The following is a 26,660-nucleotide window of genomic DNA, read 5'->3' on the forward strand; positions in this document are numbered from 1 at the left end:
CTTAAGAAGATGTCTTCAGAGTAATGTCTCCCTGATATGATTGTTGGCTCCTTGAGAATAGAAGCCAGTTTTTCTTAGTATTTGAATTTCTAACCACAAAGTGCCTTTCATTCAGAATCACTCTCAGAATGTTGACTCTCTATAAGTGGATGAACTGAGCTTTAAAAAGGACAGGAGGCTGAAGTGGGAGGATCGCTTGAGCCCAGGAGTTAAAGACTGTGGCAAGGTGTGAGCTGTGAACACTGCAGTCTAGCCTGGGCAACAGAGCAAGACCCTGTTTCTTGAAAAAAAAAAAAAATGAGGTTAAAGGGAACCTCATTTGTACCTCACGAGCAGAACCTGGACCTGCTCAGTCTCCATTCAGTTCTCTTTCCATGTTACCCTAGTGTCTTCTATCTTTCCAGCTCTGCAAATAAATTTGCGTTCTAAAATCAACTATGGTCCAGAGGTTGGGCAGAGTGGCTCACGCCTATAATCCCAGCACTTTCGGAGGCTAAGGCATTGGATCACCTGAGGTCAGGAGTTCAAGAACCTGCCCAACATGATGAAACCCCGTCTCTACTAAAAATACAAAATTAGCTGTGAGTGGTGGCACATGACTGTAATCCCAGCTATTTGGGAGGCTGAGGCAGGAGGATCACTTGAACCCGGGAGGTGGAGGTAGCAGTGAGCCAAGATTGAGCCATTGCACTCCAGCCTGGGCAACAAGAGTGAAACTCCGTCTAAATAAATAAATAAATAAATAAATAAATAAATAAATAAATAAAATCAACTATAGTCCATAAAAGGGAGCATCTTAAATCTTTTTGTCACTTTAAAAATTCACAGCTAGAAATATGGGAAATCTCAAGCCTTTCTTCCGTTCATGTCCTCTCTGATGTCGTCACTAGACCATCAGGTGCACAAAGGATAGGGCTGGTTCTTTTTTTACTTTTTGCTGTATACCCAGTTTCCAGCATAGTGCCTATGACATAGCAGGTACCTGGTAAATGTTGTTGCATGAGGAATGAACCCACCACTTCTTACTTGAAAGACCTAAGGCTATCAGGAGGAATTAGCAGACCATGCTGGCTCATTTGTTAAGCTAAGGCTAGTCCCTCTCTAACAGTCAGTTGAATTACCTACTCCACATCTACTAGCCACCTTGACACTTATGCCACATTCCCCTTCTCTTGTACCTCTCTGATAAAAACCTCCTGTGTTGGGGGCTGGGGGGGCCAATATTAAAGCTGAGCCTGACTTCTCTTGCAGACCTAAAGAACTCCTTTACTCTCTGCCTGACCTTTTCCTGGTCCTTGCCCAAAAGGAGATTATCTCTGTAATTCCTGTCACCCACTATGATTCCCCTTTTCCTCATTTTTCTCCTTCTCACCCATTCTTAGCCAAGCACTACCTCATTTTCTAATCCTGTTCAGTGTCTCTCAAGATTCCTTGACACAATTTCAATGCTATCAAGTCCTGAAGCTGGGCATCAAAGGAATAAGGCCTGAAAATGATTGATTCTATCATAGACATATTTAATATCCCAGGCCCTAGGTTTGGGCCATGTGTACGTGTGTGAACTGCTTCACCTTCAGCCAGAGGTACAGAGTTTATGTTGAAAAAATATGAATCATCGTAAGTGTTCTTGTCTACATTTTTTAAAAAATATATTATTAGTGTGAATAAACAAGTATTAGAATCAGTTCTATTAGAATTTTATCCACTTGTTTATTTTAATGGAGTTGAGTTTGTGAGCAAAATGAGAGAATCTGAGTATGTGCTGGAGAGAGGCAGGTGGACAGGTAAGAAGAGAAGCAAGCAGGAATGGCTGGATACTAACCTTGAGGAAGAGCTGGATATTAATCTCGTATCCAGCTGCCCACCTTATCCTATAGTGAACTTGCAGCATTTCCTCTCTGGCACAACTTTTTGCTGGAATTTACACAGATGTAGACAATTACGCCTTTGAAACCTGAAATTTGGCTTCCAAATCAGTTTATCCCATTGTCTACACAGATGCCACTTGAGTGAGAATTTAGAAAATTCAAGAGTTTAGAAAATGGTATCCTCCATCCCTGCCAGAGGCCTTTTGAGCTCATAACATTTAAAAACAAAACAAGGCACTCCAATAGGCTTTGGTGCGTATCCACAGGCAGACTTGGCAGACTTGTCACTCAGTGTCCCTGGCTTGGGTATGTTTTCTTCTTCCCCACATCCTCCTTTTCCAGGAGCAGAGCAGCTCCACAGGTGAGTTCAAATGCCAGCCGACATAGGAGAGCAAGCTTCTCCCTCTGGGACCCACTGGCCATGAACCTGCAAGCAGCTGCCTTTTCTTCCCAAATGTGTTCAGAGCTCCTGGACTCAAGTAGAGGGAAAAATAGTGCCTTGAAGTTGTCTTCAGTATAAACTGATACTGATTCTCTAACAAGAGTGTGTCTGTGAGTTAAACGGCCCAAGAATGAAAAGAAAGGCCTGCTCAGAGTCCTGTTGGGCAGCTTTCAGGTTATAGATAGCTTTAGAAAACCAACACGCTGCACTCAGATAAGGAGATCAAATAGGAGATTTACAGAGTGTGCCAGGTTCAAGACAGCAATAGCGAGATCTACCTTTGACCTTCTGGGTGTTTCTATTTCACTAGAGAAACCCCATCACACATCAGGAAATAGATTTTACAAAACGTGTATTTTAAGCTTGGCTTCACAAATTCTAGAGAGAAGTTCCTCGCTGGTACTTATTTTACGGAAGGTGGAGTAAAGGTAAAAGAAACGAGAGTAAATCAGGTGCCTTCTGATGCCCAGCCAAGTTCATTCCCTGTCTTTCTAGATCTCCTACACTAACAGAAGGAATGCAACTAGTTCCCAAGGGGTCAGGGCAGGCATTTTCCCTAATTCAAGGTTCAAATCTGGAGTCGATGGGTTCCAGGAAAACCAATACAAAAGTGCTTGGACATATCCATTTATAGTTTTGTTTGTTCGTTTGTTTCAAAAATGTCCACCACTTTCCTTGGATTCTCGGAGAAATCTGTAGGCAAAACCAGGTTAAGAACTGTTCCCCTGTACTCTGCATTATTTTACTTTACCTTGTCATCAGGGACAGAGATCCTGAAAGCAGAGCCCCAGCAGTAGCAGATGAACCCAACCTGTTGCCTAAGTCCCTGAATAAGGAGATTAGTACCCACCACACTGATTCCCTCCTGACCGGCATCCCTAACCTCTACTCCTAGAGTAAATGAAATACGAACTATCTCTTTCCACCACCACCATTCTGTCCCAGCATGATTTATTCCTTTCATGATCCTCAGTACCTTTCATAAAAACCTTCTCTCTGCCTCATTGCCCACCCTGGCAGGAACAGGCCCAGGTGGGTATTCTTCTGTCGCAGAGAGACTCCTTTCCCTATCTACCCATCCAGGCAAAAGAACCTTGGTTAAAATGATCAGTTGGGCCCATCCTGGTTTTGTTTCCATTCTTAAAAGGACCTAAAGGGATTATCATAATCCAGTACTATATAAAGGCTTAAAAAGGATTAAGATCATTGACCTTATATAAGCATACACATCTAAATAGCAAACTATCAAGAATATCCGTCTCTGCTACAGACTGTGCTTCTGACACTATCAGGAAGATTGGTGAAACCTTCAAGCAGGAAGAATATGATGAAAGTGCCAGGTGTGGTGGCTCACACCTGTAATCCCAACACTTTGGGAGGCTGAGGCAGGTGCATCACCCCATCTCTACTAAAAATACAAAAATTAGCTGGGCGTGGTGGCACACACCTGTAATCCCAGCTATTCAGGAGGCTGAGGCAGGAGAATTGCTTGAACCTGGGAGGTGGAGGTTGCAGTGAGCCAAGATTGCACCACTGCACTCCAGGCTGGTGACAGAGTGAAACTCCGTCTCAAAAAAAAAAAACAAAAAAAAAGATATGACAAAAGGACGTGTCTCTGCCCAGACTCTACTTCTGTTGCTGTGTAAGTTTTTGACACTTTTTATTGTCCACTCTTTTCCCACCTCTAAGTATTGAGTTCCTTATATCAGTGCTAACATAATTGTAAAGAATTATCCTCTTTTCCACTCTGCAAATTTTCAAAGGTCAGGCTTCATGTAGAGAATCTTTATCCAGTGTAGTATTTCAGCAATAATACTGTCTTTCCTATTTTGCTAATACTCTAGAGTGACATTTAATTTCTCATTCAAAAGCAATACTAAATTATGACAATAGGTGTAGACTGAGACCATTGTAGTCAAACTGAAACCAAAGGTCACCATGTTCTGCTCAGAACCATGCAGGGCTAAGTGGTTTGCTCTCCTCCATCACATCCTATACCTGCCACACCCGCCTCATATTGGATCTCTCTCCCGCTAGCATGATAGTGATAGAAGGTGCTTTGAAACAGGAAGATAATAAATTCCAAATTAAGAACTATCTGAAAAGAAAAGCCTCCCATTTTAATGAAGTCGTAAACTCTAGGCTACTCCCTCTGTTGCATTATCAACACATTCTTTGCCGCAACCAGCTGCAGTTTGGCTGTTTAACCATCTCATGTTCTTTAGCCTGTCGAGTAGACCATGTTGTAACCATAATAGGTCTGTTGCCTGATGTGTGCAGCAAGTCAATACACCAAGATATGGGGTGCAGCTGAGAAAGAGGTTTAATTATAAGGCTGCCAAATGAGGAGATGAGAGGAAAACTCAAATCTGTCTCCCCAAGGAGTTTGGGGCTAGGATTTTTAAGGGTTTTGGAGTAGGCTGAAGTTGGGAGATCATTGATTGGTCACAGAGAGCAGCATGAGGTCATGGGACAGGGAGATGAAGAAACAATATTCTCATGTTGATCTATTTCCTCTGTGAGGGTCTTTAAACTGGCTGCAGTCAGCTGTTCCACTGGAATTCAATATCTGCTTAAGCAATTCTTAAACAAAAACCTTATGATTCTAACGTCACAAATCCTATGTATAGGAAAAATGGAGATGCAAATGGTTAGCATCTAGTGCTACAGACTTTCAGTTACAAGGAAGTGGGTCAAAGTACAGACTGATTAATACTTAATTATAACTATATTTCTTTCCAGAATTCTTGTTAAGCCAGTGAAGATGGCTTCAGTGTTACATTTAATTCCCTGATTATTCTCCATAAATTGCATACAAAATCAAGGTCTCATTCAACATGCATGTAATCAAAAAGATAATCTATGTCTTACTTAATCTATACCATGGTTGTTAGGAGCCAATGATAAAATACAACATAGCCCTACACTCAACATTCTTTCCTCTTTCCACAGATCCGAAATGTGGCGGCAAATCTCTGTGTGGACAGCAAGCATGGAGCCACCGGAACAGAGCTGAGGCTGGACATCTGTGTCAAGGATGGTTCTGAAAGAACATGGTCTCATGAACAGGTACGTCAGCTCCCAGAAGCCAGGGCAGTGGGAGCCAATGGGGGGCTGAGGCAGACACAGAGGAATGCAGCCAGAACAAATCTCCGAACGGTGCAGATGGTGCGTGTGAGACCTGGAGTGAGGTTGCTGTGTCACCAACCAACCCTGCAGTTCAGTGAATCACTTAACGTATCAGTTTATGTTTCTTCTCAGAGCAGTTGTGATAATCAGTTCAGATAATGTACACAATTATGCTCTAAATATGAGAAAGGATGGGAGAAATGTAGACTGCGACCCTAGTCTTATTTCTTTTCCCAGAATGGTAGTTTAACACAGAAAGCCTGTAGAGTGCTTTGGAACACTTCCAATGAAATTTCATGGTTTTAATGACTCTGTTGTTCTGTGTTTGTGACAACATCTAACCTTGCTTTTCCCCTGACCATGAACAGATCACTTTACATGGGCCTCCTGTTGTTGTAGTAGTTTTTAATCTTACATGTGAAGGATGTAAGCAACAACACCCCGACGTGGACTTCAGGAAATACTTTAAGGCTGTGTATTGCTTTGACTGATTTTTGTTTTGTTTGTTTTTTCTATTTCTGTGTGTACGTAGTAGGTGTATATATGGGGTACATGAGATGTTTTGATGCAGGCATGTAATGTATAATAATCACATCACGGAAAAGGGTCTCCATCCCCTCAAGCATTTATCCTTTGTGTTACAAACAATCCAATTACATTATTTCACTTATTTTAAAATGTACGATTAAATTATTATTGACTATAGTCACCCTATTGTGCTATCAAATACTAGGTCTTTTTCATTCTTTCTATTTTTTGTACCCATTAAGCATCCCTACCTCCCACCCCCCACCCCATACCCTCCCACTACCCTTGCCAGCCTCTGGTAACCATCCTTCTACTATCATCTCCATGGGTTCCATTGTATTGATTTTTAGATCCCACAAATAAGTGAAAATATGCAATGTTTGTCTTTTCATACCTGGCTTATTTCACTCAACATAATGACCTCCAGTTCCAGCCATGTTGTTGCAAATGACAGGATCTTATTCTTCTTTATGGCTGAATAGTACTCCATTATGTATAGGTACCACATTTTCTTCATTCATCTATTGATGGACACTTAGGTTGCTTCCAAATTTTGGCCATTGCAAACAGTGCTGCATCAAACATGGAAGTGCAGGTGTCTCCTCGATATACTGATTTCCTTTCTTTTGGGTATATACCCAGCAGTGGTATTGCTGGATCATATGGTAGCTCACTTTTTAGTGGGTGTGTTTTGTTTTTTGGGGGTTTTTTTGTTTGTTTGTTTGTTTTGGACGAAGTCTTGCTCTGTTGCCAGGCTGGAGTACAGTGGTACAATCTTGCCTCACTGCAACCTCCGACTCCCCGGTTCAAACAATTCTCCTGCCTCAGCCTCCCGAGTAGCTGGGATTACAGGCATGTGCCACCATGCCTAGCTAATTTTTTTTTTTTTTTTTTTTTTTTAGTAGAGACAGGATTTCACCATGTTGGGCAGGATGGTCTCGATCTCCTGACCTCCTGATCTGCCCACCTCAGCCTCCCAAAGTCCTGGGATTACAGGCGTGAGCCACCATGCCCAGCCAATTTTTACTTTTTGAGGAACCTCCAAACTGTTCTCTATAGTAGCTGTCCTTACATTCCTGCCAACAATGTATCAGGTTTCCCATTTCTTCGTATCCTCAACAGCATTTGTCATTGCCTATGGTTTGGATATAAGTCATTTCAACTGGGGTAAGATGATATCTCATTGTAATTTTGATTTGCATTTCTGTGATGATCGATGATGTTGAGTACCTTTTCATATGCCAGTTTGCCATTTGTATGTCTTCCTCTGAGAAATATCTATTAAAATCTTTTACCCATTTTTAAATCAAATTATTAAGTTTTTTACATAGAGTTGTTTGAGATCCTTATATATTACAGTTACTAATCCCTTGTCAGATGGGTAGTTTGTAAATATTTTCTCCCATTCTGTGGGTTGTCTCTTCACTTTGTTGATTGTTTCCTTTGCTGTGCAGAAACTTTTTAGTTTGATGTAATCCAATTTGTCTATTTTTGCTTTGGTTGCCTGTGCTTGTGGGGTATTACTCAAGAAATTTTGCCCAGATGAATGTCCTGGAGAGTTTCCTGAATGTTTTCTTGTAGTATTTGTATAGTTTGAGGTCTTATATTTAAGTCTTTAATCCATTTTAATTTGGTTTTTGTACATGACAAGATATAGGGGTCTAGTTTCCTTCTTCTGCACATGGACATCCAGTTTTCCCAGCACCATTTGTTAAAGAGACTGTCTTTTCCCCAGTGTACGTTCTTGGTACCTGTGTCGAAATGAGTTCACTGTAGGTGTGTGGATTTGTTTCTGGGTTCTCTCTTCTGTTCTATGTAAGACTGAATTGCTTTTAATCAAAAAACATTTCATTGCAACTCAGTTTAAGTGAGGTGTGATTTCTAACCTGCTTAGAAATTTGAAAGTCCTTGCAAGCAGCTTCCCTGATACTGGGTCACCTGTGAAAGAGAAAAGATAGTGGGCAAAATTGTCTTTGCTCTCTTTTAGTGTTTTCGTTTTTTGTATTTTAGAGACGGGGTCTTGCTCTGTCACCTAGGCTGGAATGCAGTGATGTGATCAAAGTTCACTGCAGCCTCAAACTCCTGGGCTCAAGTGATCCTCCTGCCTCAGCAGCCTGAGTAACTGGGACCATAGGTGCATACCACTAAGCTGACTTAACCCTTTTCACTGTTTTAATTTCAAATTAAGAAATATTTCAATAGAAAGCTATAGAAAATATCATAGCAGATATTTATGTATTCATCACACTCACCTCTTATGAAAAGCAAAAAAAGTAAGCAAGCAGTTCCCAGTAAGGCGTTAGTGCCTCCTATAGCTAGATTCCTCTGGTGTCCATCTTGTACATTAAACAAGAAAAGATCCACCATGCCCAGCACAGGACGTTAAAGAGTTATCCAGATGTTCTGAGATTCACCTCCCTCACCCCACCTCACTGCCCCTCCCTGCCCCACCTCTACCACGCATTACAATGCAGAGCATCATGATGCAAGGAAAACAGCCACAGGCAAAGTCCACAGTGCAGTCCAGAGTCTTTCAGTCCATCAACAGTGCCTCTCCTCTAACCACTGATCCGATCTTTGAACCCTCTCCCCACAGCCTCGTGGTATTCTAGAAGAATTGTGGGTCTTGTAGCCAGGCCAACCTGGATTTTAGTTTAAACCATGTGGCCTTGTGACATTGTGAAATCTTTCTATGCCATAGTTCTTCCATCTTGGACAGAGTGGTCAGAAGCATAAATCTTGGAGCAGCATCTTGCACATGCAGCAGGTGCAGAGTAATAGCCTCTCCCTCCTGCCTTCCTTCTCTCAAACACCCACACATCCCTTTATGCTAATACCAGGTTAGAAACCTCTCTCAGGTCCAAGGCAGCTGGGACTTTGGCTTCATTTATCTGTTCCCAGCATAGTCAGCAAATACTAGTTATTATTCACTGAAATGTACCCTGCATGGCTGGGCATGGTGACTCACGCCTATAATCCCAGCATTTTGGGAAGGCGAGGCGGGTGGCTCACTTGAGGTCAGGAGTTCGAGACCAGCCTGGCTAACATGTTGAAACCCTGTCTCTACTAAAAATACAAAAATTAGGCAGACGTGGTGGCTGATTTTATATATATATATATATATATATATATATATATATACACACACACACACACACACACACACCCCCAGATGGGTTTATAGAAGGTTCTGTGGCTCCAGAATTTATTGATAGGAATCAAATACCAGTGAAAAGTTATTTTCCTCCTCTTTCTTCTGTCTGTTTCTATAAGCACCATGGGGATGTTACTGGGGACCTGAGGAATAGTGTTGGACTGTTAACTCCAACAAGCAATTTTGACTTCAGCTGGGAGCAAGAGAGAAGGCTTTAGAAGCTATCAGTGAGGCTGGCATCTACAGTGGAAAAGGACTTTTTCAAAAAGAAAAAGGAGCAAGCCATAGGAAAAAAGCCATTTCTTGGGCCAAATTCCTCTCTACCATCTCTCTTCAGCCCAACCAAGAAACACACGTGGCCAGCTGGTGGATATAAAGCAGGCCTAAATGCCTGAAATGGGCTTAGTATTTCTCTCCAGTAATGCTCTGGAATGAAATCTGCTCTGGCCTGCAGATTTTATTTGACAGCTGAACATGGATATAAACAAAGGCAACGATATTGCATACACTTTAAAAATTGCTGGTTCATTCCCCGGACCCCCTATGTCCCCCAACTCCCCACCTCCCGCCCCCAGGCTAAACTGCAAAAATCTATGGCCTGTAATTCAAGAAATGGTCACCAGAGAGCAGCACTAGACAAGCAGAAAACTACATGGGCAGCACAGAAAGACCAGTTACTACAGCTCTTTAAAAAGATTTCCTGTCTCTAGAGATCCTAAAAATGAAGCTACAGTAGGATTAAATCAGGTTGATAAGAGGTGGAAAATGCATCATATTTGAAATATTGCCATATATTGACTTGGAGGTTAAAACACTACAAGCTGTTTCATTCGCCAGTAATTAACTGTAAGCTTTATTCAGTATTCACTCAATGACTTATAAGAATTAGGAATCACTCTTCTACATTTAGATTAAAATTCCTGCATGAGGAAGGCATATCAGAACATGACAATTGTGGGTTTTCTTTTTAATTCAAAAGCATTCAAAGAATACAAAAGGAGACTTATTAGAGTTGAAATAATCCCCTTTTTCCAAAAAAAACAAAAACAAAAGTGGCAAAAATAAAAAAAAGAATAAACAAAATTGCTACGTGGGAAATGAAAAAGAGTCCATTGAAGGACCTGTATAAGAAAATGCCTTCTGCTGCAGAACACTGGCGGTGACTAATGTGGTTTCTGTGAAGGAAGCAAATGTATGATTCATTTTGCCAGGGCAATCTGCATAGCTGTTTGATATCATGGTAGCATTATGCTTCCTTTAGGGATCAAGAAAGAAAAACAAAAACAGATCCTAATAAGACTGTAAGGTCTGGAAAGAATACTCCCCAGCTCCCATTGAGTCCAAGGGAGAGGAGTGGCGAGGAGGAGGAACCCCCTTGGCCTAGTTTGGCTGTTCTCACTCTGCAGGCCCAGCAGCAGGCTCTGATGTCGTGCTGGGGAGCAAGTGTTGCAGCCAAGCTTTCATCCTCCTGAGGAAGCAAACACAGGCTGCCTTTCCAGGGCCTAGGGGAAGGTTCACAAAGACAGAAGCAAGATAATGTGTGCATCCGGGAGACAGATTATTTTCCTTTCTTTTTTCCCTCCTTGGGAAAAAAGGGTCTCATTATCAAGACAGAGCGTACTGATGGGTGCAAACTGCAAGGAGGAACATGCTGTATCTCAGGTTTTTTCAAACCTCATAACAACGAAATAAAACATCACAAGCCAGACAGAGAAAAATATTTTCTGTTTTCTCAAGTCAGGTAGCAAGAGCAAGAGATAATAAGTGTATTTGCAGTACCAAATCCAGTGACCTTATTCATACAATACAAACAGACCCAGGCAACATGACACATACCACATTAATATTAAAGCAAAGAAATAAGAGTTAACATTGTGATATGGTTTGGCTGTGTCCCCAAATCTCATCTTGAATTGTAGTCCTCATAATCCCCATGTGTCATGGGAGGGACCCGGTGGGAGGTAATTTGATCATGGGATCAGTTACCCTCATGCTGTTCCCCTGATAGTGACTGAGTTCTCATAAGATCTGATGGTTCTACCAGACACTTTTCCCCCTTTTGTTTGACACTGCTGCTTGCTGCCGCCATGTGAAGATGGATGTGTTTGCTTCCCCTTCTGCCATGATTGTAAGTTTCCTGAGGCCTCACCAGCCAGCTGAACTGTGAATCAATTAAACATCTCTCCTTTATAATGTATCCATTCTCAGGTATGTCTTTATCAGCAGCATGAGAACAGACTAATACAGTAAATTGATAACTGGTAGAGTAGGGTGCTTCTATAAGGATACCCGAAAATGTGGCAGCAACTTTGGAACTGGGCAACAGACAGAGGTTGGAACAGTTTGGAGAGCTCAGAAGAAGAAAGGAAAATGTGAGAAAGTTTGGAACTTGCTAGAGATTTGGAGGGCTCAGAAGGCAGGAAAATGCAGGAAAGTTTGGAACTTCCTGGAGACTTATTGAATTACTTTGACCAAAATGCTGATAATGATAAAGACAATGAAGTCCCGGCTGAGGTGGTCTCAGATGGAGATGATAAACTTGTTGGGAACTGGGGTAAAAGTCACTCTTGTTATGCAAAGAGACTGGTGGCATTTTGCCCCTGCCTTAGAGATCTGTGGGACTTTGAACTTGAGAGTGATGATTTAGGGTATGTGGCAGAAGAAATCTCTAAGTGGCAAAACATTCTGGAGGAAGCAGAGCATAAAAGTTTGGAAAATTTGCAGCCTAACGATGAGATAGAAAAAAAAAAAATCTGGAGAGAAATTCCAGCCTGCTGCAGAAATTTGCATAGTTAATGAGAAGCCAAATGTTAATTACCAAGACAATACGGAAAATGTCTCCAGAGCAAATCAGAGACCTTCACAGCAGCCCCTCCCATCACAGACCCAGAGGTCTAGGAGTCAAAAATGATTTCTTGGGTGAGGTCCAGGTTTCCCCTGCTCTGTGTGGCCTCAGGACATGGTGCCCTGTGTCGCAGTTGCTTCAGCTCCAGGATGGCTAAAAGAGGCCAAGGTACAGCTCAGGCCATTGATTCAGAGGGTGCAAGCCCCAAGCCTTGGCAGCTCCCATGTGGTGTTGGGCCTGCGGGTGCACAGAAGTCAAAAATTAGGCTGGGCGCAGTGGCTCACACCTGTAATCCCAGCACTTTGGGAGGCTGATGCTGGCAGATCACAAGGTCAGGAGATCGACACCATCCTGGCTAACATGGTGAAACCCCGTCTCTACTAAAAACACAAAAAAATTAGCCGGGCATGGTGGTGGGCACCTGTAGTCCCAGCTACTTGGGAGGCTGAGGCGGGAGAATGGTGTGAACCTGGGAGGCAGAGCTTGCAGTGAGCCAAGATCACGCCACTGCACTCCAGCCGGGGCAACAGAATGAGACTCCATCTCAAAAATAAATAAATAAATAAAATAAAATAAAAATAATTAAAGTTGGGGAACCTCCACCTAGATTTCAGAGGATGTATAGAAACGCCTGGCTGTCCAGGCAGAGGTGTGCTGTAGTAGTGGGATCCTCATGGAGAACCTCTGCTAGGGCAGTGCAGAAGGGAAATGTGGAGTTGGAGCCCCTACACAGAGTCCCCACTGAGACACTACCTATTGGATCTGTGAGAAGAAGGCCACCATCCTCCAGACCCCAGTATGGTAGACGCACTGACAGCATGAACCATGCACCTGGAAAAGCCACAGACACTCAATGCCAGCCTGTGAAAGCAGCTGGGAGGGGGCTGTAACCTGTAAAGCCACAGGGGCAGAGCTGTCCAAGGCCATGGAAGCCCACCTCTTGCATCAGCGTAACCTGGATATGAGACATGGAGTCAAAGGAGATCATTTTGGAACTTTAAGGTTTTACGACTGCCCCACTGGATTTTGGACTTGCACAGGGCCTTTAGTCCCTTTGTTTTGGCCAATTTCTCCCATATGGAATGGCTATATTTACCCAATGCCTGTACCCACATTATATCTAGGAAGTAACCAACTTGCATTTGATTTTGCAGGCTCATAGGTGGAAGGTACTTGCCTTGTCTCAGATGAGACTTTGGACTTGGACTTCTGAGTTAATGTTGGAATGAGTTAAGACTTTGGGGGACTAATGGAAGGGCATGATTGTGTTTTGAAATGTGAGGACATGAGATTTGGGAGGGGCTGGGGCAGAATGATACGGTTTGGCTGTGTCCCCACCCACATCTCATCTTGAATTGTAGTTCCCACAATCCCCACATGTTGTGGGAGGGACCCAGTGGGAGGTAATTTGATCATGGGGGTGGTTACCCTCATGTTGTTCTCATGATAGTGAGTGAGTTCTCATGAGAGCTGATGGCTTTATACGGGGCTTTTCCCCCTTTTACTTGGCACTGCTCCTTGCTGCCACCACATGAAGGAGGATGTGTTTGCTTTCTCTTCTACCATGATTGTAAGGTTCCCAAAGCCTCCCCAGTAATGCTGAATTGTGAGTCAATTAAACCTCTTTTTTTAATAAATTACCCAGGCTTGGGTATGTGTTTATTAGCAGCGTGAGAATGGACGAATATACATTGTAAATCTATGTTTTAAAGGATCATTCAAAAGAAGAAAGTGGAGAAATTAAGATCAACTTACTTTAACACTGAGGAATTTAAGGTTGAAAAGAAATCAAGCATTATTGTACAGGAAACCTGAACAAAATCTAAATTCTTTTGTCAATAAGAGCAGGCCAAGGGTGAAGACAAACTATAAATGTCACAATAACATTAATTAAAGCAAACAATGAATATGATTCAATGAATATAATTTCATAATGTCTATTTGTTTCTGCTTTGACAAGACTGCAGACAGGAAAATGTGCCAATGAAAAGGCTCAATGCCTGATTGGTTTGACATGGCCACTGAGATAAGATCAATGGCAATAAGAAGTATTTCAAAGACCTAAGAGAGAAAATAATTAGCTAATTGTAGGTGCAGAAGAATAAAGTAATTGATACAATCTGAAGATGTACCACCTTGGATGCAGGAAAGTAATCAACAGCTAATAATAATAATACATAAGACATTGTGAAAATGACAGGCTAACCATCAGGCTACAAATCTAAGCATGATCATGGCACTACAGTACCCAGAAACAAGAAACAGAAGTCACCTAAGGATGCCCTCAGATATAATTGTGACGATAGGTGAATAAAGTTGTCCAACAGACAGATTTACCTGTGTTTGCTATAACACAGGTATTCTTTTGGACTTAACTGATGCATTTAGTAAAAAGTATGAAAAGGTCATCTACCAAAGGAGGGGGGACTCTTAAGGTGTGACAGAAGCAAGACACTCATTCTCTGCAGGCCTGGTTTTCCCCAACTGACTCATGAGGGACTGTACTAGGTAGTGATTACATTCCCTTTCAGCTCTGGCCTTCTGAATGTATAAAAACCAAAGACAGAGAGATGGAGACAGAGAGGGAAATAAACCAATCAAGACCACTTGTTTCTGCATTGGTTGGACTGCCTATAGTACAAGGGAAATGTGCTATTTAAATAAAATAAAGATTTAATCAAAGCCAATGGCAAGTTTGTTGGCCAGGAAATTTCTATTAATTTCTATTCCAATAATAGGTAACTGAATCCAGAGTCATCAAAGATGAAAATTCAAAATATAAGCATTATCACTGTTGCTGTTGTAATTAAACAGCACAAACTCATTTGAGAGACTAAAAAGACATTCATTTATATTGATAGTTATCTCAACATATGATAACAGATCATTGTGGGTTTTATTTATTCAATAGAAATTTTGTTGAGGATCTATTGCATGTCATAAATTGTTCTAGGTGCTGTAAACACAAAGGTAAAAATGCTCCAAGCCCTGCAACCAAGGATCTCACTGTCTAGGGAGGGATAGAGAAACATAAATGGACAATCATGATGAAATAGGTAAGGGATGGGAAGGAGTAAGTAGTTCAAAGAGGATGGCTTCTTGGATGAGTGGACACCTGAACTGAATCTTAAATGACAGATGATCATTACCTAGACATACCTGGCTAGTGAATGTCCTCTTTCCAACCAGAGGGATTTACATGAACACAGCACAGAAGGAAATACACAGCCTGGTTTGTGTGAGGAACTACAAACGTTTTAGCATTGCTGGAACATAAACTTGAAGGAAAGGAACGTAGGTGGAAAGAACAGCAAAGGCCAGATTGTGGAGAGTTCCTAAGATGTTAAGAGTTTGAACTTTATTCTCTAGGGGTTATGTGAAAAGGCTGTGAGAGTTTAAATTGAGAGGAAACAAGGTCACATAGGCCTTTCCAACAGACTTCCCTGGAGGCTGAGGAAGGCAGATGTGTGGTAACCAAAAAAGGCAGGTGGGAAGGAAGCCAGTTTGGAGATCATTGCAAGAGCTATTGAGAGCAATGGTTGTAGGCATAGAAGGGAATGAACAAATTCCAGAAATGTTTATAAAACAAAAGTGGTAAGACTTGGTCATTGATTGGATGAAGATGGTAAGGGAGACAAAGGAGTTAAAGACTCCAAGGTTGATAAGGTGCATGACATGACCACGAACTAAACCAAAATAAAGGAGCAGGAACAGGGCAGAAGAGAAGAAAATCAATTGCATTTAGAATACGCTGGATCTGAGATGTCCATGGGACATGCAGCTGGGAAGTCCTGCAAGTAACTGGACATAAGATGGATGATGAGTGACTGGCATACCGGTGAGAGTTGAACTGAGAGTATAAAAGACCAACCAGGGGAGGTGCAAGGACAGGGTCCAAGAGAGAACCCTGAGCAACACCTGCAGTGAAGAGATGCATGAAAGAGAGGGTGGCGAGACGGTTATAAGATAACAGAGGTGCTTAGGGCTTCAAAATCCAGGAGAGCAGTGAGTTCTGAATAGAAGAGAGTGATCAAAATCTGAATAGACACTTCCTTGAGAAGTCATTCTTCTGTGCAGGATTTAAAAGAATCTAAAATGTCTCAGTCCACAATCATACTTTAAAAACTCTAGGAAAAAAGACTACACAATTCCTCTTCATGAATTTATTTCAAATGCCTATTCTAAAAACCCCTTGTTCTTCTATATGAAATCTTCTCTTTTATCCTGCCTTCCAGGGCAACAGAGTACGCAGTGGCCATGGTCGAGAAGGTCGCTGTTCACATGCTTGTTTAGATCATTTCTTGAGACCACTTAACCCAGTTTTTTCCATTTGTCTTCAGATTCCTCACCACTTAACTATTTTTGTTAGCCATCCCTGGAATTTTGCCAGGTTCTCTACATTTCCTTTCCTAGGTGGAACCTAACAGCTGAAATATACTGAGGGCCTGGTCAGTGTGTAGTGTATTATCTGCATACAGCTGAGCATTGTGCTTTCTTTTATATCTATAGGGTTTCCCTGACAGCTATTTTCTATTTTGCAATTCACAGTTTGGCTTCACACAGCCAGCCTGCCGTAAGTCCTATTGTAAGAATTACATAACCTTCCTGGGATTTTAGAATTGGGAGCAATCACAGGGCTCATATAGTCCATTTTCACACTCACTTAAGGATTTCTCCTACTGTACCTTTCAAATACCCTTATTTGTTGTCCAGTTCAAATAACTCAAGCAAATGCTCTTCCCCTACAGGTGTGATGCTTGTTTGCTTGTTAATACATTGTAAAGCCAACTTAGTGCATCATAAACCACATTTTTAATATAATAGAATGGGACGGATAGGATTGGAGAGGCTGGACTAGGATATGAACATGTTGGATGGAATATCAGAGTCATTAAACTCCGTAAAGATAAATATCATTTCATGAAACTTTTGTTTATATTGGAATCAAGGGACATCTGTGTGTGTGTGTGCGCGTGTGTGTGTGAACTGTATTTCTTACGGTGAGTTACAGTCTAAAACTTTCTACATTGCTCTGCAGAATTACTCTTACCAACCCTAGGGAAATTAATTGGCCCATTCTTCACTTCATCAAGCTTAGCTTTCCTTTACGTTAGGTTGTTCAAGGTGCTAGCATCAATTCAGCTCATCTCTACTCCTTGTCTCTTTAGCTAATCTGCAAATTTGGGCAAACTGTGTAGGATTTGTTCCAGTAACATTTTAGCTAAATAAAGACTGTAGGGTGTTATTAAAGACTTTCTGGCCAGGCACAGTGGCTCACGCCTGTAATCCCAGCATTTTGGGAGGCTGAGGCAGGCAGATCACCTGAGGTCGAGAGTTTGAGACTAGTCTGGTCAACATGGTGAAACCCTGTTTCTACTAAAAATACAAAAATTAGCCAGGCATGGTGGTGGGTGCCTGTAATCCAAGCTACCTGGGAGGCTGAGGCAGGAGAATCGCTTAATTAAACCTGGGAGGCGAGGTGAAGGCGTCAGTGAGCCAAGATCGCGCCACTGCACTCCAGCTTGGGAGACAGGGTGAGACTCCAATACTCAAAATAAATAAACAAACAAACAAAAAAAGACTTTATTTCTCTCTCTCCACCCCCCTCCTCCTTCTCCCCTCTCTCTTTTCTCCCTCTCCCCTCTTTCCTCCCTCTCTCCTCTTACTCCTTCTCCTTTAATCTCCTTCTTCCATGCACCTCCCTGCATCTCTTTTTCCACCACCCTCAGTATTTTCTCAGGTACCTGATTGGAAACTCTTCATTTGTGTTTTTTGGCAGCCTGGACCAAAGTGCAGCTGTTACTGCTACAGCACTTTATGACACGTACCTTTTCCAACACCTCTTTTAGGCTGAGACTTAGCTCTTCTTAGCAGATCACAAAGCAGGAGTTCTACATTGCTAAAAGACATACCTCCCCGTGCCCTTGCATCTTCTCTCCAAATCAAACTCACTGCAGCTTTTCTGCTACTGTTGCTTTGCTAGCTTTTTACCTTTGGATGGAGAGAAGATATTCGACCTGGTGAGCCACTGCATACCCGGAAATTCTGCTTTGATGCGATCTCACACAACAGCCCCGTGACACTCTATGACTGTCATGGTATGAAGGGGAACCAGCTCTGGGGATACCGGAAGGTAAGAGTCAGTCCACTGTGGTCATTCTCAAATTGCTCTGTTTTAAGTTATTCTTACTCAAAGTTTTCTTTGAAAACACACTGTTTTAGGCCCGGCACAGTCACTCACACCTGTAATCCTAGCACTCTGGGAGGTGGAGGTGGGCAGACCACCTGAGGCTGGAGTTCGAGACCAGCCTGACCAACATGGTGAAACCCCATCTCTACTAAAAATACAAAAAAAAAAAAAGTCAGGCATAGTGGCGGGTGCCTGTAATCCCAGCTACTCGGGAGGCTGAGGAAGGAAAATCACTTGAGCATGGGAGGGGGAGATTGCAGTGAGCCAAGATTGTGCCACCACATTCCAGCGTGGGTGACAGAGCAAGACTCTGTCAAGAAAAAGAAAGAAAGAGAAGAAAGAAAGAAGGAAGGAAGGAAGGAAGGAAGGAAGGAAGGAAGGAAGGAAGGAAGGAAGGAAGGAAGNGGAAGGAAGGAAGGAAGGAAGGAAGGAAGGAAGGAAGGAAGGAGTTTTGATTTAAAGTTTTACCTAGTCATACATACACACATTTGGCTCACACATCAGGAGATCACCAGCAAAGGTGAAGGGAAAAAGCGAGTGTATAGAAAGGGGCAAGCTTTTAGCTTCTCTTGTTATATGTACAGCCATCACAATCAGTTATGATGGAAAATGGCTTTGAGCCAGAACAAGGGATGGGTGTAGGTTTAACTCAGAACACTCCCAAAAGGAGGAACCACACATCCAATAAGCCAAACCACACATGCATAATTTTTAACAACACCCATTCACAGCACACATACAAACAGATTATAGCATCCATTCATTTATTATGTATCTCAGGCTCACTTGCCTGGGACCTGTATGGGTTAAGACAATGATGTTTACACAAATATTTATACATCTATGTAGATATCATTGCTGCAATCCTTATATGCAAAGTGACCCATTTACATTTTCACCAAAATCCTGCCCAAATGTAGCAAAGAAGAATTTATTTGGGGAATTTAAAAGTTTCAAAAATTATAAAGTTAACAGTGAATGGTAGGAAAAACTCAATAACATACTGAGTTATTGACTTTATAAGTCAGATTTTATTGAGCTAATAAAATAAATAAAAGAGCAATTAAGTTATTGTTTGAAAATATTTTTATTGTTTCCTTTTGACAACTTTTTAAAATACTATACAAAATTGCTTTTCAACTTCTTTCCTTTTGGGGATAGAACTTGGCTGTCAATTAGCAATTACTCCACAAGCTCCACTCTGCCCCCTCAAATCCATGGACCTGCTGGGGCCTTCTCAGCCAGGGAGAAGGTGCCTTCTGTTTGCTTTTTCACACTCTGAGGCCAGCCTTGCCTCAGGCTATAAGGAAAATGGAATATCCCCTACTTTATTCATGAACTTGGCCATCCTGTGGCTGAGGCAAGGTCATTGTCCCCCTAGATTATAGAAAGCTAAAGGAAAGAAGTAGTGGAGAGTCAGTGTGGGGAGAGGGAGGACTGGTTACGTTACTTGTTCCCTTACTTAATAAGCATCCTGGTTGCCACCTCTTAGAGATGAGCTCCTAAACTATACTCAGCCAAAGGTGGACTTGTTTGTATAAGTTTATTCTGCATCCCACCCCTACCCAAACACCTGGCACGTTGTGGCTGTGTCTAGCAAAATTACAAAACATCAGTTGAGCCGGGCGCAGTAGCTCACGCCTGTCAATCTCAGCACTTTGGGAGGTGAGGCGGGCAGATCACCTGAGGTCAGGAGTTCAAGCCTGGCCAACATGGTGAAACCCCATCTGGACTAAAAAATACAAAATTAGCCGGGCATGTTGGTGTATGCCTGTAGTTCCTGCTACTCAGGAGGCTGAGGCAGGAGAATTGCCTGATCCTGGAAGGCAGAAGTTGCAGTGAGCCAAGATCACACTATTGCACTGCACTCCAGTCTGGGCGACAAGAGCAAAACTCCATCTCAAAAAAAAAAAAAACAAAAAAAATTCAGTTGTTATATCCTTCTACAAAACAATCTAGAATGAAAGGAGCTCAGAAGATGGTATCTGATAAAAATGAGGCTGGGGGAATATTACTGCAAGAGGAAAACTTCACCGTTTTCTTTATGAAATGTATAATAAATGATTCATCTTATCAAACTCTTTTGCTATTCAACATGATACAGCCTGTGTGTGGTGCAATAAAGTAAGGTTTTTTCAATGATTATATTCTGACATCTAAGGAGTTACTTTCTGCGCACATCAATAAAATAGCTGATTTGCCATTTCCTTAGTATGTTGGTGGTCTCTAATGAACAGAACATTTCTCATTACTGTACATTTATAGCATGACACACCAACCACTCAATAATATGCAATTAAGCCAAGAAAATGCAATTGTTTTTATTAGGGAGCTTACAAAAGCTTACAGATGGATAAGACCAGCTCATGCACAGAGTTCCTCGGGAGAAAAAAAAAAAACAAGCTGCAGTGGTTTCAAGGGGAAACTCTTATGAGCTTTAATACTAAACCTTTCCAGGATCCTAAGGAATTTGTGAAAGGAAACCACTAGATTCAATTGTGCTGTGGCTCTCTTCTCAGCTTTTTGTAGCTGTTGGTCTTGCATGACTTAGCAAAAGGTTACACGCCATGTGTATTTTTACAGCAAGCAAGGTATTTATACTTAATCAGGAACATGCAAAGGCTCAAAATGGAAAGTTTCTGAAATATCACATCTCGGTGGATGACTCAGGCCTATTCAGACACACCTGTTTTAGAAAATTCCTCTTGTTTTTTCCAAGGGCTATGCCTAAGGCATAAAGAGAAAAAGCACAAAGAGGAATCTCTCTGGGGTGCTACCTTGTCCATTTGGAAGCAGTACTTGGCTCTGGCGGCTTCTGGCAGTTTGGGATGTTTTTGTTTGTTTGTTTGTTTTTTAAGACGAGTTTCATTCTTGTCGCCCAGGCTGGGGTGCAATGGTGTGGTCTCGGTTCACTGCAATTTCCCCTCCCAGGTTCAGACAATTCTCCTGCCTCAGACTCCCAAGTAGCTGGGACTACAGGCAAGCACCACTATGCCTGGCTAATTTTGTATTTTTAGTAGAGACACGGTTTCACCATGTTGACCAGGCTGGTCTCAAACTCCTGACCTCAGCGGATCCACCCACCTTAGCCACCCAAAGTGTTGGAATTACAGGCATGAGCCACCGTGCCCGGCCTGGAACGTCCACTTTTTATAAGCATATTCATGAGTCAATGAGAGCCCTCTACTAATTGCCTAAAGGGCTGTGTGAGCCATCTCCTAACTTCCTAAAGTCATCATCATCATCATCATCATCATCATCATTATCTCCAATTTAGGCATCGAGCTGATTCTTACACACATTATCTCAAACCTCATAACCACTTAGGTACTATTCTGTATAATTTACACAGGAAGAAACTGATACTAGCAGATATGTGGATTCAAACACAGGTGAATCTGGCTTTAAAGTTTCTACTATTTCCTCTGCCATGCTCTTAAGGAATAAGATCAATATTTCCTAGGAGCGTTCCCCAATGCCTTGGATTCAGTGTTGCTGATACCAGCCAACCCCTCCCTCCCAGCTACATGGAGATATCTTGGAGAGAGAAGGTGCCCAGAAGCCACCTTGCTTGAGTGGATGAAAGTTGTTTTCGGGCCTTGCTTCCTGCTTTCGGCAACTCTCACTCCACTTTTAGTTATTTTTAGATGTGGCTCTTTGCCACCACAAAAGGAGAAGAGCATCCTTATTCTATGATGCCGGGGCTATGTTCAGTTGCCCAGCTGTTTCCTACAGTAACAGGTACCCAGGATGAGGAATCCTGTTCCTGGTTTTCCTTTACCACCAGGGGGACCCCTGTTACAAGAACAGTGAATTGTGGAGGCAACCTCAATAAAAATACTTGTCCTCACCCAGCATCAAACAGGAAACTGTCTTTCCTCTTCTTCAACCCCCATTGGTCACTAAGACTTGTCACCCACTTCCCTCCCCAGTCATTGGTCACTAAAATTTGTCACCCGCGCCCCTCAGCCAATATCTCTGAAATCCACCCCCTCTTTGCCATTTCTATAGCCAGCTCCTGACTGGTTCAGTCTTCACATCTTATCCCTGGGTTATTGCAATGGCTTCCTACAGGGCTGCCCTCCCTCCTGTCTTTCCCCTTCCCCTTCCCCATCTTCTGTCCTGAAGCCAGAGGGAGGTTTCACAATACCTGGTCATGGCACTCCTCTGTTTTATGACTTCATTTGATTGAGTAGAAGATAGAGTAGAAGATAGAGCGCTTTAGCCCCTCGATACTCATCTGGATCCTTCACAACCTGGCCAACATAATAGCTGACCATCAGCCCTTAGAGTTATTCAGGCTTAATACACCCCAATTCATCCTGACATTGTAAGGGGATCTTGAATAGCTGTTTTGCTTCTATGACTTTCAACTGCTTCACCAATATAATAATGATAACTGAGTGAGATAAACTATGGAAAACTTCTAGCACAGTTTCTGATCATATCATAGGATTTCCATCTGTGTTGGTGACAATGCACTTTTTACATTGATCATCATGGCAAGGTATATCATAATATACCACATCATTAAAGCAATCTCTCCCAAGCAATATTGACAGTTGTTATCCCTCCAAAATTGAGAGCTATCTCCCATGCCCTTTTCATTGTAAGTAAGCATTTTATTAGATTATAGCATATGTCTTAGTTTGGGTTTTGCCATATATACAACCTAAAGTAAGAATTTGAATGCACATAGTTTATTTGGTATATAGCCCAAAAAAAATTTGACAGGGAGTGAGGAAGTGAAATGGAGGAGAGATTGAAGTCAATAAAGGGTGCATTATCAAGCAAGTACCACTGCAGGCAATTAGAACTCAATCCTACTGAAAGATCTCTGGAAATGGTATATAGAACACACATAAGGAAGTCAATTTTTTGATCAGGTTCCTGACCAAAGATTGACTGGAGTGGTGTACAAATAACCCAACTCCCTTGATACCTCTGGCCTGCTGCTCTTACAGACAGAACTATTCTTAAGGCCAGGGAAAGTCCTTAAGTAGAGAGATGCAGTGACATCTAGGCCGGCATGCACTGAAATGGAAAGGCCTGAAGGGCCATGCTCAGGGTACAGACACTGTCAAGAATCCAGGTGCTCTACATCCTCACCAACACTTGGTATTGTCAGTTTCTTTTTCTTTTTTATTCTGTGATTGTAAAGTGATATGTTTGTTAGCCATTTTGGATATCTTATTTGTGAAGCACCTACTTGAGTCTTTTGCCTGTTTTTTAAACATGGGCTGTCTGGCTTTTTCACACCGATTTTTAGGGATTTTTTTCTATATATATATGTACCTCATTGGATATATGCATTGCAATATCTTATTCCAGTTGGTGACTTGTCTTTTTTTCTGTTTAGTGGAGTGTCTTAATGAAAAGCTATTCTTTATGATTCATGGATTTTGTGTTCTGTTTAGGAAATTCTAGCCTTCATGTAGTCTTCCAAGTTGTCTTTGGAAATATTATTGCTTAGTATTTTACATTTCGGTATATAATTCTGAATTCTACATTTCGGTATAAATTCGATATATATATATATATATATATATATATATATATATATATATATCAGATAGATTCTCTCTCTGTTACCCAGACTGGAGTGCAGTGGTATGATCTCGGCTCACTGCAATCTCCTCCTTCCAGATTCAAGCAAGTCTCCTTCCTCAGCCTCCTGAGTAGCTAGTATTGCAGGCACATGCCACCCAACTACTTTTTGTATTTTTAGTAGAGATGGGGTTTCACCATGTTGGCCAGGCTGGTCTCGAACTCCTGACCTCCTGATCCGCCCACCTCAACCTCCCAAAGTGCTGGGATTACAGGTGTGAGCCACTGCGCCCAGCCCTCCCTGAAACATTTTTATGTGCATAACATAAGATAAGGGTTGATTCATATATAGAGATAGATAGAAATAGATACAGATATATACTGATAGAGACATGCTATTGATTAATCACCATTTATTTAAAAGACCATTTTTTCCCACTGCGCTGAAGCGACGCTTTTATTGTAAGTCAAGAGGTCATATATACATTGGTCCATTGTTGAATCCTCAAGTTTTTACCATGTAACTAAATAGTCTTAGCCATACAGAAAGTAAGCTAATAAAAATAAACTAACTTAATCTAATAGTAAGTATAGCCAAAAACTCACAACTACCATCACTCTTAGTGGTGAAATGTTAAAGCTGTCCTCCAGAGATGGGGAATAAAATAGAACGTTGACTATAATCATGTTTTTCAACCTTGTATAGGATATCTAATCTGTGTAATCAGGCAAGATACAGACATTTAAAGGTATAAGAATTAGAAAGGAAAAAATAAAACAGTCTATTTGTAGATGTCATGTTAGGATATTTAGAAAATCCAAAAGATTATGCAGCTAAACTATTTTAAAAATGAATAAATACATTTAGCATAGGCCCAAGATGAAAATGAATTGTTTATATACTAGCAACAAAAAATAGAAAATGAAGTTTAAAAGTGGTTCCATTTGGTCACTATGAAAAGCACAAAATAGGAATAAATCACAGTAAAGATGTGCAAGACTTTCATGCCGAAAACTACAAAGCATCACTAAGAAAAATCTGAAAAACTATAGAGGGATCCGTCATGTTCAAGGTTTATGTCTCAATATTATGAAGATGTCAGTTTTTAAATTATCCAAACATTTAATGCAAAACCAAACAAATCTCAGGAGGCTTATTTGTGGAAACTGATAACCTGATTCTAAAATTTACATGGAAATGTAAGGGACAAGAATAGCTAAGAAAATCTTGAAGAAGGAAAAAAAAAGTACTAAAACATTGTCAGGTATCAAAACATTAAAAAGGTGTATTATTGGCCGGGCGCGGTGGCTCAAGCCTGTAATCCCAGCACTTTGGGAGGCTGAGACGGGCGGATCACAAGGTCAGGAGATCGAGACCATCCTGGCTAACACGGTGAAACCCCGTCTCTACTAAAAATACAAAAAACTAGCCGGGCGAGGTGGCGGGCGTCTGTAGTCCCAGCTACTCGGGAGGCTGAGGCAGGAGAATGGCGTGAACCCGTGAGGGTGGAGCTTGCAGTGAGCTGAGATCCGGCCACTGCACTCCAGCCTGGGCGACAGAGCGAGACTCCGTCTCAAAAAAAAAAAAAAAAAAAAAGGTGTATTATTAAGGCAATGTACTGGCATGAGGATAGACTGACTGAGGCTCCCTAGAAGGTGAAGGCTGGGTATTGATATTCTTAGAAAGGTCTCAAGAGATTCTAATAGGCAGTCAGATGGAGAATCACTTTTGTAGCTCTAACTTTTACCTTCTTCCTTTCATCTACTCCTCCCTTTTGCTCTAGTTGGAATTTTCCCCTCTTCCTGTACTCCTATAGCATTTTGTTTCCTTCTTTGTACTTAAAATACTGTATATTATACATACTTAACCCCCTCACCCCCGCCAACTACCTGAAGGCAAGAACTTTTTAAAAAATTTCTATATGGCCTGCCTAATACCTAATATATGAAGTTCCTAAATAAGCATTCATTGACCGGCTTAAAGAACCACTAGTTCAATTATCGATATGAACCCTGCCTTCATAAACCCCAACCTGTGCTGGATAAAAGTTAACACATTTCTTTGTCTGAAAACTACATAAGCAACCTCCCAAAGACCAAAAATAAAAGATTTAAAATGACTTTCCTTAGTTGCTCTCTGGGGGTTCTTATAATTTAACTTTCATAATAAAGGACTTGCAAATAGCATCAAACAGGAAGTACAGGTAAGAAGGCACCTGCCAGGCTAAATTGATAACAGTGTAACAATCTCATTCATTTAAAAAGTGAATGGGTGGAATTCTTGGCATCTGCCTACATTTGACTATTTGTTGTAACTTATGATATATGCCAGGTTTTGGCCTCTCCGTTCATAAAATGAAGATGTACCAGTCCACAAAGATGCCAGATAGAAGGGCTCGAGGTTGTTATTTTAAATCGTTCTGGACAGGTATTGATTTGGAACCAAAAAATAAAGAAAGTGTATATAACAAGTTTAACCTAAAAGTCATGTAATTCAACTCTGGTTCTGATAAATGAAGTCTCAAAAAAATCCTGGACATGTTGTCAGAGGTTGGGCAGTCACACTCTCCCAGGTCAGCCCATTTATATTTGGACAGTCCCAATTGCCAGAAAGCTCTTCCCTGGCCTTTGGTTACCACACAGATTATATTTAATTGATTTCACTCAAGACAGATCCCAAATATTTGAACAAATACCTGCCTGGTCTTTAATCCAATTAAATGGCCCAAATTCCTGCCACTGCTCTCCATATGACTTAATTTGAACCTACCTTGATCTCCTGGACACTCGCCCCTAATGTACTGCAGATAGTCTTAGAGAGTTGCATGATTCTCGTTGTCACCAAGGAAAGTATAATAAGTTTTTAGCACCTTTTGTTAGGAGCTTCTAGCACACTTTGTTGTGAGCAATGTTTCTGTTAATTTAGCCTGAGTTGATTGATTTCCTGTCTTAACTTC

The 26,660-nt window shown here is 41.5% G+C and overlaps 1 protein-coding gene across 3 annotated transcripts in view; it reads left to right on the forward strand.

Moving 5' to 3' along the window:
• Nucleotides 1-26,660, forward strand: part of GALNTL6 (polypeptide N-acetylgalactosaminyltransferase like 6) — a 1,222,748-nt gene that overhangs the window by 1,184,050 nt on the left and 12,038 nt on the right. For all 3 annotated transcript variants that reach the window (XM_025385422.1, XM_025385423.1, XM_025385424.1), the window contains 2 exons: nucleotides 5,263-5,379; nucleotides 17,950-18,099. In XM_025385422.1, the coding sequence (XP_025241207.1) occupies nucleotides 5,263-5,379; nucleotides 17,950-18,099 (267 nt within the window). The remainder of the gene's footprint in view (nucleotides 1-5,262; nucleotides 5,380-17,949; nucleotides 18,100-26,660) is intronic.

This window comes from Theropithecus gelada, chromosome 5 (assembly GCF_003255815.1).
Source record: "Theropithecus gelada isolate Dixy chromosome 5, Tgel_1.0, whole genome shotgun sequence".
Lineage (NCBI taxonomy): Eukaryota > Metazoa > Chordata > Mammalia > Primates > Cercopithecidae > Theropithecus > Theropithecus gelada.